Here is a 16,891-nt window from a genome sequence, read left to right on the forward strand (position 1 = left end):
GACTCCACTCGATTTTGCATTTCACACATCTCTTTGTTCTCCTTCCAATATGATTTTACTTTGCTTAATATAAAAGACTTGACTAAACATTTCAGTTCCTTTATTCCCAAAATAAATTCCCACAATAATGGGGTAGCATTGGCAAATCAAGCAAACCATTCCTTTGATGACACCCAGGCTATTTGACTACACATTTGTAAATAAAACACTTTAAACCAACCTGGGCTTTTGTGGCCAGCACTCTACACAAAGCCAACTTGGCTCCAGACCAAGCACTCATGACACCCTCCGGAAGGTCACCTGAGAGAAACATAACAGGACTGGGGTGTGAGCTGACTCCAGCTTGCATACCTGGCACAGCTTGAGCTAGCAATGAGGATCACTTGAACTCCCTTTGGAAAGCTCAATGACCAAGTTTTTTGGATATCTTCCTGAACACTCTCCTATTGGGAAAAGAACCGACTAAATTCAATGACTGTATTTTTACCACTTTTAAATTTATCTCTATGTAAAGAAGGTAATATTTTAAAAAATTTATCTTAATACTCAATTAAATCCCAGGATTAACATTTTCGATTATGAAATATTTAAACGTACAGAAAATAAATACAACAAATAACTATATATTGAGCTACCCAACTATCCAGATCTAGCATATCTTAACATTTTGTGGTATGTCTCAAGAAAATAGTTCATAAAAAACAAAACATTAAAGAACCTGTGTACCCTTCCCTGATCCCACTTCCTCTCCTCCCCCTCCACTATTATGAATTTGCTATTCATCATTCCTAAGGATGTTTTTGTAGTTTTACAATACACACATATATCCATATACTATATACAAACTATTTTTGCATGTTTTCAAACTTTATATGTATGGTATCACACTGTATGCATTATTATGGAACTTGCTTTTTTTGTTCAACATTACATTTTTAAATTTTAGCCATGTTTATATGTGTGGCTTTAGTCTATTCCTTTTAATTTAAGCTGTATATGATTTCGTTGTTTGAACATGCCTCAACTTATTTATCTAGGATTTTCTTTTTATGAGATCTTTTCAAACTAGATCTCACCCCAGCTCCTCAAATGAGTATGTAGCTAAAGAGAATCAAACAGGCCTATAAAAATTGGCTTCCTTTTATTTCTAGTGGTTCCTAGAAAATGAGCCCCAAGTTTAAAGGAAGACAAGTACTGCTATGGTGATGCTTCTAAGCTGAACCATCAGCAGGTGGGGACAAGAGTATATTTTACTAGAATAGTTCTAAGGTGTAGTTAAACATTGTTTCCTGGCTGTGAAAAAGGCAAATCTAATTCTTTGGCCATACCAGAGGGTCTACAAAGCACTGAAATCTTTTGACAAACTCCTTTCTGTCTAAAATAGTTTAAGTGGGTTCTGTGTAAGAACTCTGACCAATACAATGGGATTCAAGCACCTTTAAGAGCATTCTTAGCACCTTTCCCTTCTTAAAACATCTTAAAATTCCACTTTTATGTAGTTACATAACTAGAAATAGTGTGAAGGTGATAAGAGTGAAGCCTACCACTTATTCCAGAATTTTAGAGGTAACAGCTATTGGATTCTTGACCTTTACTATGAATTTTAACTTCTCTGATTTCTACTATTCATGGTATACAAATGAATATGAAAAGGGTTAAGAGTTAATAGCAAGACTCAAGGAAACAGAATTTGTTACATAAATAACAGAACACGTATTGTAAGAAAATGTGGCCTGTCAACTTGAGTGAGCCCTAGAATTTATTCTGTTAAATATGCTGCCTCTGGCAGAAGCAGAAAGAAGCATCTTTTGGAAAAATATGGCTGCTATCTTTCAAGATGTAAATCTCAAAGGGCTTATGATAGTCTCCAAATATTTCTAAGCTTCCTTTCAACAGAGTCAGACAGACTGGTTTAACTCTTGGCTCTACTATTTGGTAGGCACATAGCTACATCATATAGGGAAGTTACTTAACTTCTTTGAGACCCAGTTTCCACAGATGTAAAACAGGGATTACAATACCTACATCTTAAGGTTGTTGGAAGATGAAATGAACTACACATGTAAAATATTTGGCATATAGTAGTCATAAAATAAATGGTAGCTTCCATGGCTCTTTGCATATTCTCTTGTTAAAGAACTCTTGTTGAGCACCTCAAATACATGGCCAGGTCTCATTCATCTATGCATCCCAAGCACTTGGTATGGGTGAAGCACGTAGTGGGTGGTCAATAAATGTTTACTGAATAAATGAATTAGATATAACATTAATAAGATGAAATGCTTATTAAATACTTATGTACTTTGATATGTACTCTGCATATATATATAAAATTATTTAATCCTATGTATATGTACTATACATATATATATAATATTATTTAACAACCCTATGAGGTATTTACTACCATAAATCAAGGCTCAGAGAGGTTAAGTAATTCATCAAAGTTCACACAACTCGTAAGTGATGGAGCTGGAATTCAAATCCAAGCCTATGCTCTTCAACATTATACTCTATCACACAGTGCAGGAAGTTATCAGAAGAAGGTGATGCTTGAGCTGGATCTTAGAAGACACGTAAGAATCCATTGGGCACATAAAGGAAAAGCCATCCCAGTAAGAGGAACCAGTACATGCACAGTGGAATAAAAAAGTACAGCATGTTTGGGCTCAGCAAGTGGTTGATTACAGTGCGGAAGGGGATCTCGGGACAGGAGGCCCTAAAGATGGTCTAGGGTCAGTCCATGAAGGGCCACAGGCTATAAAATGTCGTGTTTTTATCTTGGGGCCAGTGGGGAACCACTGAGAAACAGCTTTAAGCAGGCAGCAGGATGATCAGAGCTGTGCTTTAGACATTTATAAACAGCAGCCTCACAGAGGAAGAACTGGAATGAGAGCCCAGACAGGAGGTAAGAAGACAGAAAAGAATGTTAGCCATTTGCCCAGTCTTTCCTACCTCTGAGACTCTGATCATCTCTACATTATTTTCTAAGTGATGTCTTAACATTAGTAGCAAAGAGAACTGTGATCTCTATATAAACTGGGTCACACTTCCTGGATGAGGACTTCATCCTTAGGAAAGTTTCACCTGGTTTACTTACCTGGTGGTAAACGAATTTAAGCTACCCAGTGAATGAGCCCAGCTCTTCCTGTTTGTTTCAGGTAGTATAAGCACGTCATTTATTTCTGCAGACACTTGTGGACAGGCTGAAAGGTGTCCTCCACACCCTTCAGAGCCCAGGCCCTCCCTGCAGAGCTGGGGCTCCAGGACATTTACTTCTGTTCTAGTGATATTCTATTCCTTTGTTCTTTTAGACTCCATCAAGATAGTCGTTATTTTTATACTATTGTATAACTATGGGAGACTATATTTTAAACTCAAATGCTTATTTATCTTATCTTGTACTTTTGTATTAGCTTTCTGCAGAAGTATACTCAAGATTAGAAGCACTCTCAGCCCTAATTTTAAACACGAAAAAGATATACTGTAAAAAATCTGTTTGGGTAAGTTTCTAAAAAAAAGAGTAGAGAAAGTTAGAGTTTTTGTCTTTCAGAGCCCCCCTCACTGCAAAATGCAGAGTAAATCTGCTCTGCCAGATTGTAAAATGTCTCGGTCTTCTATTCTGCTTAAATCATGACCAAAAATTTACTTCTGAGGGAGGGCTGGTACTATATTAAGATTAACACCACTTCACATTAAGGAGACTGATCAAAATTTTAGGAGAGAATAGAGTCCAGAAATAGACCCACACATATACAGTCAATTAATTTTTAATACTAAAGGTTCAAAGGCAATACAACAGAGAAAGGACGGTCCTTTCAATAAATGATGTGGAAATGATTGGACATCCTTAGCAAACAAATAAACCTCAATTTCTGCTGTTTGAAAACATCGTTAACACCTCACACCCATTAAGACAGCTATCAAAAAGAAAATAACAAATATCAGTAAGAATAAAATTGGAAACCTTGTGTACTTGGTGGGAATGTAAAATGGTACAGCCACTGTGGAACACAACATTACCATATGATGCAGGATTCCACTCCTGGGTATGTATGCAAAAGAACTGAAAGCAGAGACTCAAACAGATATTTGTACACCCATGTTCACAGCAGCATTATTCACAATGGCTAAAACATGGAAGCAACCCAAGTGGTCCACTGACAAATGAATAAATACATAAAATGTGGTATTTTTTTATATATCACATATGTAAATATATAACATATACAAAATATATGTATATACAATATATACACACACACACATACATACACACACACAATGGAATATTATTTGGCTTTAAAAAGGAAGGAAATTCTGACATATGCTGCAACGTGGATCACCTTGTGGACATTACACTAAGTGAAATATGCCAGTCATAAAAAGACAAATACTGTATGATTCCACTTATATGAGGTAGCTAGGATAGTCAAAATCAGAGACAGAAAGTAGAATGGTGGTTGCCAAGGGCTATGGAAAGTGGGAATGGGGAGTTATTGTTTAATGGGTACAAAGTTTCAATTTTGAAAGATGAAAAGAGTTCTGGAGATGGATGGTAGTGATAGTTGCAGAACAATATAACTGTACTTAATACCACTGAATTGTACACTTAAAAATGGTTAAGATGGTAAATTTTATGTTATGTGCATTTTACCACAATAAAAAAAATTTAGAAAATAAAAGACATTGCTAAGAGAATGAAAAGACAAATCAAGAGACTAGGAGAAAATACTTAGAAAACACATATGCAACAAAGAACTTGTATCTAGAATATATAAAGATCCCTCAAACTCAATAATACGAAACTAAACAATCCAAATTTTAAAAAATGGGCAACAATTTAAACAGATACCTTACCAAAGAATTTATTTAAATGGCACACAAGCACATAAAAAGAATCTCAGCACTCTCAGTTGTTTATTTGTAATACAAATTAAAACCATGACAAGATACCATTAGATATCCACTAGAATGACTAAAATAAAAAATTGACAATGCTAAGTATTGACAGGGATGCAGAGCAACTGGAACTGTTATATACTGCTGGGGGAAATGCAAAATGGTACTGCTACTTTGGAAAACAGTCTGGCAGTTTTTTTATAAAGTTAAACATACACTTTCAAACTGGTACATCCACACAATTGAATACTACTTAGTAATAAATAGGAACAAACTACTGATACACACAACCATGGATCAATTTCACAAGCATTATGATAGGTGAAAGAAGCCAAACTCTAAAGGCTACATACTGCATAATTCCATTTACATGACATTCTGGAAAAGGCAAAAAGAGGATGGGGAAGAGAAAAGATCAGCCGTTGTTGGGGGCTGAGTGTGGAGGGAGGATAACTGCAAAGGGAAACAGAATATTTTGAGAGTGATGGAAATATTCTCTATCTAGATTGTGGAGGTGGTTACACAGGAGTTTGTCAAAACTCACAGAACTCTGTAACCTTGGGTTACACCAAAAAGAATGATTTTTATTGTATGCAAATTTATGTCAATAAAAAAAATTAAACTTAAATCCAAGGAGAGAAATCAGGCCTGTGGTAGTGATACAGGATATACCGTGGAGTAGAAAAACTAACGCTCACCAATAAGTTCTTATACATTTGACAGAGTTAATAGCTACTCAGACGGTACAGTTGTTTGATGACTGCTATGAAACGTATTTGTTCTAACCAAAACAAAAATGAGTGTGTTGAGGTGTTTCCTCAGAAAGGGGAGAGAAAACATGGCTTTGACTGAAGTCTATGAAATTAAAGTCAATGGTTTCTGACTTGAACATAAGTGAGCCAAATACTTAGAACAAATTTGTGATATGCTAAGCATGAAAGCTGCATCTTCATCAGAATGCAGAGGGCGATATTATATACTATTTAAAGTACAGTATGAATTCGTACTGGAATACTGACTTCTCTTTGGTACTCAAAGGCTACATTTATTCAAGCCATGTTGACAAGGTGGTGTAGTTTGTTCCTCAAGATACCCTGAAACATTGAAAGCTTAAGTTAAATACTAATTTTGAAAGGTAAGAATAGTATCCGTCATCAAAAGTTAAGCTACTTCTTTTCAGTTTTTAAAGTGCTTGAAGAACCAGGATTTTAAGACATTTTGGCAAATATCCTTAGTACAAATTATAATTACAAAGAAACCTTTCAATTTTTAACTTAAAGCAGCTACTCAGAATCAAAATGAGCTATTACTTAGGTGATTACATAATCCTTAGCATCCATAAAGACCACTGTTTATTAGGCCCTGGTTTCAGAGAACCATGCCACCAGTGTTTTCCGTCTTGATTCCAAATACAAAATGTCCACATCTCAACCCAGTGCTACAAGCAGTTCTTAAGCCTTTGCTCTATTATGCAATGTTATTTCAAAGCCATAAAGGCAAATATTTGCTTAATTTTATTTTAAATAAAGCACTGAATACACATCCTCATTTAAAAAAACACGAAAATGTATGTTAAAAGATTAAAGGAAAGCAACTATTTAAAGAAAGTAGATTTTTAAAAGAAAGGTCATTAAAAATATTGAATTTTAAATGTTTGATAAATCAAGATTTAACATCTAAGGTATATATTATACCTTCAACATTACCCAAGAGATTCCTACATTGCCTTTTTTAGTAGATATAGGCTGCTGAACTTGGCACCATGCATTACTGTCAAAGGAAGTAAAAAAACAAAACAAAACATACATATATATATACATGTACGTTTAAATCTAGAATCATTTGTGGCTAGAGTGTTTTCTGACCTCTGCCAGTTCCTGGATGAAAGGACCCAGAGAATCCACTGGCACTGTCACGTACCCACTGTCCCCCATCCCCAACAGCACTAAAAGAAAAAGAACCATTTACTTTCCTTCTTGGTACATATCCAAAGGAAACAAAATCATTATCTTAAAGAGATATCTGCACCCCCATGTTCACTGCAACATTATTTACAACAACCAAGACATGGAAACAACCGAAGCATCCACTGACAGATGAAAGGATAAAGAGGACTTGGTGTATATACATGATGGAATATTATTCAATCATAAAAAAGAAGGGAATCTTGTCATTCGTGATAACATGGATGGACCTTGAGGGCATTATGCTAAGTGAAATAAGTCAGACAGAGAAAGACAAATTACTGTATGGCCTCACTTACATGTGGAATCTTAAAAAACCCCTCCAAATTCAAAGAAAAAGAGAGCAGATTTGTGGCTGCCAGAGGCAGGGGATGAGGGGCAGGGTAATTGGAGAAAGGTGCTCAAAAGGTACAAACCTTCAGTTACAAGGTAAGTAAGTACTAGGAATGTAACATACAGCAGGATGACTATAGTTAACAATGCTGTATGGTATATTTGAAAGTTGCTAAAAGAGTAAGTCCTATACGTTCTCATCATAAGGAAAACAAATTTTTTTGTAACTATATGAGGTGATAGATGTTAACTAAACTGATTATGGTAATCACTTCACAATATACACACATGTCAAGTTATTATGCTGTACATCTTAAACTTAAATAGTGCTGTATATCAATTATATCTCAATAAAACTAGAAGAAAAACAAAAATCTCAGAATTAAACTTGAAGCTGTGTGGTTCCCTCTTGAAAACCCAGTGCTGCCACTGAGAATGGGGTTCCCCTCTAACCTGGGCCACTCCAGTCAAGTACAGCCTGGGGCAAGTTTCTGGAGCCCTCAGACCTACTCCTGGGGCAGCACAGACTGGAAGCAGACTTTTCTAGTCACTGGCCAGCAAGTCCTGTCTGGTGGTCATAAGTGCCAAAACCAGAGGTAAGCTCCTCTGTGTTTACCCCATGAAGACATTTTTATCTGCTTAATGGATGCTTTCTTAATTGAGAAATAAAGTGAAAGATAAGATATGGGTTTAAACATGCTTGCCAATCAAAAAGAATATTAGATTAAAAATACATTTAAATCAGGATATTAATGAGCTCTGATCTAGAATTTTGGTGTTAAGACCAAAGATTATGCATACATCCCCACCCACACCAGCAAAATCCAATGGGCACCTAGAATTCCACCCTCATCAGGGTGTAAGGAGGCACCCATCAACCCTGCTGGAGTAGTGTCAGAGAAGACCAAGTAAGGAGCAGAGACTTCCATCTCCAACAGCTGGTAATGAGTCCCTTCTTCTCCCAGCAGTGTCAGTGGAAAACACACGGCTAGCTTGGACTTTCCTCCTTACCCAGCAGTATCGAAGTGCTCCTCCTCTCCCCGCTGGGGTGGTACCAGAGGAGGAATAGGAAGAGTCAGGGCTTTCACCATTGCCCAGTGGTAAAGACAGCAGTTCAGCTCACACGCTCCGCTTCGGTGGCCCAGGGTTTCCCCAGTTCAGATCCTGGGCAGGGATGTAGCACCGCTCATCAAGCCATCCTGAGATGGTGTGCCACACAGCGGAACCAGAAGGACCTACAACTAGAATAAACAACTTTGTACTGGGGGGACTTTGGGGAGAAGAAGGAAAAAAAAAAGAAAACAATTGGCAACAGATGTTAGCTCAGGTACCAATCTTAAAAAAAAAAAAGTAGCGCTAAGAGAAAAATCTGTAGCACTAGCTGTATACATTAGGAAAGGAAAAAAGTCTCAAATCAATAATCTAAGCTCCCCTCCAACCTCCAAGAACCTAGAAAAAGAGCAAAATAAAGCCAAATCAAGCAAAAGGACGGAAATAATAAAGAAAAGAATAGAAATCAATGAAGTTGAAAACATAAAAGTAATAGAGAAAAATCAATGAAACAGAGCTGGTTCTTTGTAAAGATCAAGAAAATTCAGAAACTTCTAGCAAGAGTGACAAAAAAAATAAGACACAACTTACCAACATTAGGAATGAAACAGGGGATATTGCTAACAGGGATACTGAAACAGGGGCTATCACTTCAGACCCTGCAGGCATCAAACAGGCAATAAGAGAATACTACTACAAACAACTCTGCACATAAATTTGTCAACTCAGATGAAATGGATCAAATCTTGAAAAACAATACCCCAACAACTTACTCAATAAGAAAGAGATAATCTGAATAGCTCTACAACTATTAAGGAAATTCAATTTTTAGTTTAAAAACTGCCCCCAAAAGAAATCTCCAGGCCCAGATGATTTCACTAGAGAATTAACACCAATTCTACACAATCTCTTCCAGAAAAGAGAAAACACTTCCCAATTTATTTTATGAAGCTGATACCAAGCCAGATAATGCCAAAAAAAGAAAACTACAGACCAGTATCACTCATGAATACAGATGCAAAAATCCTTAACAGAATATCAGCAAATAGAATGCATCAATACATAAGAAGAATTATACACCACAATCATCAGGTTTTCTAGGGATGCAAGGCTGGTTCAACATTCAAAAATCCATCAATGTGGGGCTGCCTGGTGGCATAGTGGTTAAGCTGGCACACTCTGCTTCAGCAGCCCAAGGTTCGCGGGTTTGGATACTGGGGGTGGACATACACCACTCATCAAGCCATGCTGTGGTGGTGACCCACATACAAAAATAGAGGAAGATTAGCACAGATGTTAGCTCAGGGACAATCTTCCTCAGGCAAAAAGAGGAAGATTGGCAGCAGATGTTAGCTCAGGGTCAATCTTCCTTACACACACACAAAATCCTTCAGTGTAATCTACCACAATAACAGGCTAAAGATGAAAACTCACATGATTATATCAATTGATGCAGAAAAATCACATGACAAAATTCCACATCGATTCTTAATAAAAACTCTCAGAAAAATCAGAATACAGAACTTCCTCAACCTGATAAAGACATCTACAAAAAAACCTACAGCTGACATTATACTTAATGGTAAAAGACTGAATGTTTTCCCACTGGGAACAAGGCAAGGATGTCCATTCTCACCACTCCTATTCAACATACTTTTGGAAGTTCTAATCAGTGCAATAATACAAGAAAAAGAAATAAAAGGCAGGCAAATCAGAAATGAAGAAATATGTTATTTGATGACATGTTTGTTTATGTAAAAAACCCCAAGAAATCTACAAAGCCTCTTACAACCAAAAAGTGAGCTCAGCAAGGTCACAGGATACAAAAAAAAAAAAAAAAAAAGTGTATTTCTATATACTAGCACTGAATATTTGGACACTAAAATTAAAAATATAATACAACTTAAAGAAAAAACACTTAGATGCAAATCTAACAAAATATTAAACAGTACTTGTAAGCTGAAAACTATATGACCCTGATAAAGAATCAAAGACTCTTTAAATAAATGGAGAGACATACTGTGTTAACACATTGGAAGACTCAACACAGTATAGACGTCAATTCTCCCCAAACTGATATACAGGTTTAATTCAATTCCTATCAAAATCTCAGCAAGATTTCTTGTAGCTATAGATGAGATCATTATAAAATTTATATAGAAAGACAATGGAACTAGAACAGCTAAAACAATTTTGAAAAAGAAGAAAAGTTGGAGGAATCAGTCTATTCTATTTCAAGATTTAATATATAGCTACAGTAATCAAGACTGTGCAGTATAGGCAGAGGTACAGACACACAGATCAGTGGAACAAAATATAGAACTCAAAAAGAGACCCACACAAATATGCCGAACAGATTTTTCACGGAGATGCAAAAGAACTTCAAAAAAGGAAAGATAGCCTTTCCAACAAATGTAGCTAAAGCGATTAGACACCCAAAGGCAAAAAACTGAACCTAAGTCTCTCATAAAAAAACTACCTCAGAATGGATCATAGTCTTAAATGTAAAATGCAAAACTACAAAACTTTTGGAAAAAGAACAGGATAAAATCTTTGAGATCTCGTAGTGCTAGGCAAACAGTTCTTAAACTTGGCATCAAAAGCATGATCAATAAAAGGAAAAACTGATCTACTGTATCTTATAAAAATTAAAAACTTTTGCTCTGCAAAAGACCCTGTTAGGAGGATGAAAAGATAAGTTACAGATAAGGGGAAAGTATTTGCAAACCACATATCTGACAAAGGACTAACATCTAGAATATATAAAGAATTCTCAGAACGCAGTATTAAAAATATATATATCTAATTAGAATACAGGTGAAAGATATGGAGGGATATCTCAGCAAAGAAGATACACGGAAGGAAAATAGCACATGAAAAAATGTTTAATATCATTAGCCATCAGGGAAATGCAAATTAAAAGCACAATTAAATACTACTACGCTTACCAGAATGGCTAATATGAAGAAAAATAGTGAAAACATCAAATGCTGGTGAAGATGCAAAGAAACTGGATCACTCATACAGTGTTAGTGAGAATGGAAAATGGTACATTTACTCTGGAAAACAGTTTGGTAGTTTCTTAAAAATGTAGATATGTAAGGGCTGGCCCCTTGGCCGAGTGGTTAAGTTCGCGCGCTCTGCTGCAGGCGGCCCAGTGTTTCGTTGGTTCGAATCTTGGGCGTGGACATGGCACTGCTCATCAAAACACGCTGAAGCAGTGTCTCACATGCCACAACTAGAAGGACCCACAACGAAGAATATACAACTATGTACTGGGGGGCTTTGGGGAGAAAAAGGAAAAAATAAAATCTTAAAAAAAAAAAATGTAGATATGTAACTACCATATAACCCAGCAATTGTATGCCTGGGTATTTATCCTAGAGAAATGAAGACTTATGTTTACACAAAACCCTGCCTACTAATGTTTATAGCAGCTTTATCCAAAAGCCCAAACCCAGAAATAATCCAGATGTCCTTCAAAGAGTGAATGATTAAACAAACTGTGGTATACCACATCATGGAATACTACTTGGTAATAAAAAAAGAACAAACTATTAATACAAGCAACAACATGGATGAGAATCCAGAGAATTATGCTGAGCAAAAAAAGCCAATTCTAAAAGATCACATATTGTTTGATTTTATTTATATACATTCCTAAAATGACAAAATTTTAGAAATGAAGAACAGACTAGTGGTTGCCAACGGGCTAAGGACAGGGTGAGGATGGGAGGGAAGTAGGTGTGGTTATAAAAGGGCACCATGAGGCATCAGCCCGGTGGTGGAATTTTTCTGTATCTTGACTATACCAATGTCAACATCCTGATTTTGTACTATAGTTTTGCAAGATATTAATATTAGGGGTGGGGGTAGAGAGGACTGGGGATCTCTGTGTGATTTCTTACAACTGCATGTAAATCTACAGTTATCTCCAAATAAAAAGTAGAATTTTAAAAAGTTAATCAAACTGAATCTACTTCAAATCTGTTCTGGCATCTGAAATAACTACTGTTTCCAAGAGTCTCCTTGCTGTATTTTTGCAATTTTGTTAGCAGCCCAAAGGTTAAAGTTTTCTGAATTAAGCTTAAGTTTTGCAAACATTTGGGGGAAACATACCTAGCATCCTGGGCCAAAATATCTGCCAAAACAAACTTGACTGCAGAAATTTCATCAAGGGACATGTATTAATTTACAAAATAATTAACTGTTTAGCTGGAGTTGATAAATTTTTGCTAATATTGCATATGAATTGAGGGGTTTTGTTTGCTTTATTCTTGTTCAGTTCCCTTAAATTATCTATTTCCTTCCCAACAGCTATGGGGTATTTCTTTTCTTAGTTAAAAAAATTTTCACCTATAAAACAGGGGTACATTTTCATCAATATTTAAACAAAAAGGCAAAGTTTCCTCACTTCCCATCCCAATCTTCTCCCCAGAGAAAAATCATTGTTGTCAGTTTGAAGTCCTTCCGTCAGATTATTTTCCATGTATTTCTAGACAAATGTACAGTTTTGTGTGTGACATTTTTTTTTTTACAAAGATAGGCTCATACTGTTTATACTGTTCTTCAAATTCCTCTTTTCCCTTTAAAATGTCTTGGAAATTTGTCTGTATGTTTAGATCTAATTTAACTTATCTTTTTCCATTGCCTTGTAGTATTCTGTGGTATTGATGTACCATAATCTGATTGCCTGCTGACACTTCTGATGGTTCCAACTTTTGCTTTTGCAAGCAAGTTTAGCCATCAGTGAAATCCCTCGTACACATTTCTTTGGGCACACACAAGGATATTTCTCTAAAAGAGAAACCACAATTAGAACTGGGGCTTTGAAGGCGTGGCCAACATTGCTGATTGGCTGAACCAACACCTGTTCCCACCCATTTCCAATCATCTCCTCTCCTGCCTCTCACAAAAAAGGCTGGAAAAGCTAGAAACTTGTTTTGCTTGCAATGAGGGGTGGCCATGTGACCCAGTTCTGGCCAATTAAACATCCGCAAAAGTTTGCTGGGTAGTCCCTAGGAACGTTTTTGCTTTCCAGGGTAAAAGGGAAGACGTGACTGGCACTGTCCCTTTTCTCTGCCCTGAAGGTGGCTGTAGTGTTTGAAGGGGTGGCAACTATGTTACAACACAAAGGAAAGCCAAGAGAATCACAGAGGTGTCAGCCCTGATATCAATGAGTTTGCTGAACCAAAGCCAGCCCTAGCCTACCTCCTGTTTGTTATGTTAGAAGAATAAACTCCTCTCGATTTAAACTGTAGAATAAGTCTGGTTTTCTGTTACTTGCAGCCAAATGTGTTCCTAAATGGTTCAGTACTAAATTACACTAAAAAGTCTGTACTTTACTCTCTTGAGAACAAAAGTCTCTAAGAATATCCATTTCCCAAAACTTTTATATGCTTTGAATATTGTCAGTCATTTAAATGTTTAACCAAGCTGACACATGAAAATGTTTCATATGAAGTGGAGCATCACTGCATACATTTATTAGGCATTCAGATTTCCTTTTTTATGACTTTCTTGTTCACATCTCTCATCCACTTTTCTACTGTATTGTTTGACTTCTTATTGATTTGTAAGAGTGAATTTCCAGATGGCAGTGCAGGCTGAGTTAAACTCACAGGGCTATCTGTCTCTGCATCTTTACACTATCAATCAAATCAAACCAAACACAACTAAGAAATAAATTTCCTGTGACAGGCCAGGCTGACAGTGACAGTTATCTCTGAGTGGTGCACCACCACGTGGCAATGTGTCAAGAAGCAATTCAACTCGTGCAAAACACCACAGCCCATACTTAGTAGTTCCTCTGCAAATCTATACCTAAAGAAAACTTTATGGAATAGTGACACACCAGTGAACCAGGCAGGGTCCTTAATGTACATCATCTCATTTAACCCTCATATCAAACCCAAGAGGCAGTCATTATTATTTCTATTTTACAGAATAAATGATGAAAGCAAACTTTTAAAACCAATAGTTTCTTACTAGTATGAAAACTTACAACATGCCAGGCCCCATATTTAAAAACAAAACGATTGTTTACCTAAAATTAAAATTATGTGAAATATACTGTGCCTATCTAAATACAACAACATGCTTAAGCCAGAAACACTGCTGAACCTGTTTAGTGGTTTACGAATCTGAAGAAGCTGTTTCAGAGTTTGGCTCTAAGGTTTATTGCCAAACCGTAGTTAACCAACATTTCCATTTTTTAAAGTGAAAAACTAAATCGAGTAGGATTTTAACGCTTCAGCAAGAAGCACCGACTAGCTGGCCACCCCACCCCAGAGCAGCAGGTAAGGAATTCCTCTAATCAGTTAACAACCAGCCAGGCTGACACTAGGAAACAAACAAAATAAGCTATTCAAGACGATAAAAGATTGTCATGAAAAGCAATGTAAACAAGTTGAATGGAAGCACCATCCTTGAGTATTTGTACGTGGTTTGGATTTTGGATAGACTGACTCTACTTTAAAAAGCCTAGCAGCTCAAGGAAAAAAAGTTAGGGAGGCTCCTGCTCCTGGAGTCAGGTGGGGGGCAGCAGGAGGGCTGAGGCCCTAACAAATATTTCCTTGCTTTATGCCACACCTATCCTCATAAGAGCTGTGGATTCTGTTCTCTGGCAAAGCATCACACAAAGGACTCCGTCCACAGTGGGTGAGGAGCACAGGCATCAAACCTCCCTGATGCCTCTTTCTAAACCCTTCCTGAGGGACCTACCCAGCCCATGACCTGCAGGTCAGGGTCCCAAAAACTGACAGCTCTATGGCAGGAAGGCCAGACCATGCAGGCCCTGCCCTCTTGGGCCCCAGAGAGACATGGAGATTCACCTGCAGAATCCTCTTGTAGAATTTTTTAGCCTGTTTTGTAAGGCACAGAAAATGACGAGAGGAGTTTGAATTCTAATTTTACACAAAAGAAAACAAGTCTGCAGACACACAGTGTTTATGGTTTACAAAAGTGCAAATGGGTTGACAAACCCTCAGTCTGAAAGCACCTCTTGTGGTTTCTTGCATTTTCCTGTGGGCTTGCCCAGGGGTCCCTGTGCAGGGAGAGGCAGTGAAGTGTCCCCCCACCCCCATCCCACTTCCTCAGTAGGGCTGTACACCCCACCCCACTTGCACAGCAAGGGAGCTAACACATGGGGAAAAAATCTCTCTCCTGAGGGTTGCCTGTGGCCAGGCCAGGCTTGGAGAGGAGAGGAGGGCCCTGGTGGGCTGCTCCTGACCTCAGCCCAGGTGTTTGCAGGGCCACACAGCAGCAAAACAGTGAGGCAAGCTTTAGTCACCAGACCGAAACAAGCCAGATTCTTTGGCCCTTCAAAACAGTCTGTCGAAGCCTCAGGACAACTCACTAGAAGGACAGTAAGCAGGGCACGTGACAGAGAGGGACACCAAGCCTCAGAGAGGCGCAGAGACACAAAGAAAAAGAGCAAAAAGGAAAGAGAAGACTGTCACGGGGCCAAAATTGGTGATGGGGCCAAAATCTGCCAAAATCAAACCAGGCGCTGCAGCACAGTGCCAGCTCTCTGGGAAGGGACACAGCTGGCACCCTGAGGGCAACACGAGTGCTGGTTAGAGCTGGGCCCTAAAGGGGCCCAAGAAGGCCTTGCAAGTGCTCCCAACAGGTTGGTGTCACGAAACAGCAAGGAACCAAGAAGGGGGGATGGCTTCGCACTGCCTCGCCCCCCGAGCACTTGCAGAACTAGACACACTCAGGCACACGGCCTTACTGGTGCACACATACGGCACACACAGGCCCATGGTCAGGTGCACAGATGCACACACCGTCTTCTTGTATGTGGGTGCACACACACTCCCCCCACCTCCCAGTCGATGGACACAACATATTCAATCTGCAAGTTGGGTGGCGTAGGCACACAATCACACACACACAAACTCCATCAGCAGTGAACACACATACACCTCTGCAGGCTCATCAGGCTCCCCCTCAGGCAGGCACATGCACACTCCACAACCCCTTAGGCAAGTACACATGACCCTCTAGACAAGCTACCTACACAAACTCAGCCTGTCAGGAAAACACGCACTCACAGCCTCTCGGTCAGGTGCACACACACAACATGTAAGTAAGTGCACATACACACACTCACAACCCGCCAGGAGCACACACACGCTCACAACTTCTGTGTCGGCGTGAGCGCAGACACAAACTCGCAGCCTCCCGGGGTCACCCGCACACGCTCACATCCTCCTTGTGAGATGCACACACACCCTCCCACCGTCTCTGCAGGCGCAGGCACACTCGCACGAGCTCGGCGGCCACACGCACACGCACAGCTGCCCTCGGACGCACCCCCACCCACGCACCCTCCCCCTCGGCCGCACCCCTCCCCCAGGCCCGCGCCCGCGCCGGCAGCAAACTCCGGCGGCGCGGGCTGCGCACACGCCCCCGGCCCGCCGCCCGCCCGCGCCCCTCCTCACCTTTCTCGCCCGCGCCCGGCGCCCGGCCCTCGTCCTCCTTGGGGTTGGTCACCTGGGTGATGATGGCCGGGCCGTCCATGGGTGCGCGGCGCGGCGGCCACCCACGGGCCCGGCCCCCCGCAAGCCCGGGGCGCGGGGGCGCGGCGCGGGGGGCGCGCGGGGCCGCGGGCCGGGGGGGCGCTCGCCGCCGCCGCC

At 39.4% G+C, this 16,891-nt stretch overlaps 1 protein-coding gene across 3 annotated transcripts in view; it reads right to left on the reverse strand.

Annotated features, from left to right (window-relative positions):
- Positions 1–16,886, reverse strand: part of CTDSPL (CTD small phosphatase like) — a 111,256-nt gene extending 94,370 nt beyond the window's left edge. Inside the window, exon 1 of one of the 3 annotated variants that reach the window (XM_044755064.2) lies at positions 16,697–16,885. In XM_044755064.2, the coding sequence (XP_044610999.2) occupies positions 16,697–16,775 (79 nt within the window). In that variant the 5' untranslated portion in view covers positions 16,776–16,885. Of the gene's footprint in view, positions 1–16,696 lie in introns of all 3 variants that reach the window. The other 2 variants (XM_044755060.2, XM_044755062.2) reach the window with 2 other exon arrangements.
- Positions 16,887–16,891: the final 5 nt, after the last annotated feature.

Source organism: Equus asinus, chromosome 21 (genome assembly GCF_041296235.1).
Source record: "Equus asinus isolate D_3611 breed Donkey chromosome 21, EquAss-T2T_v2, whole genome shotgun sequence".
Lineage (NCBI taxonomy): Eukaryota > Metazoa > Chordata > Mammalia > Perissodactyla > Equidae > Equus > Equus asinus.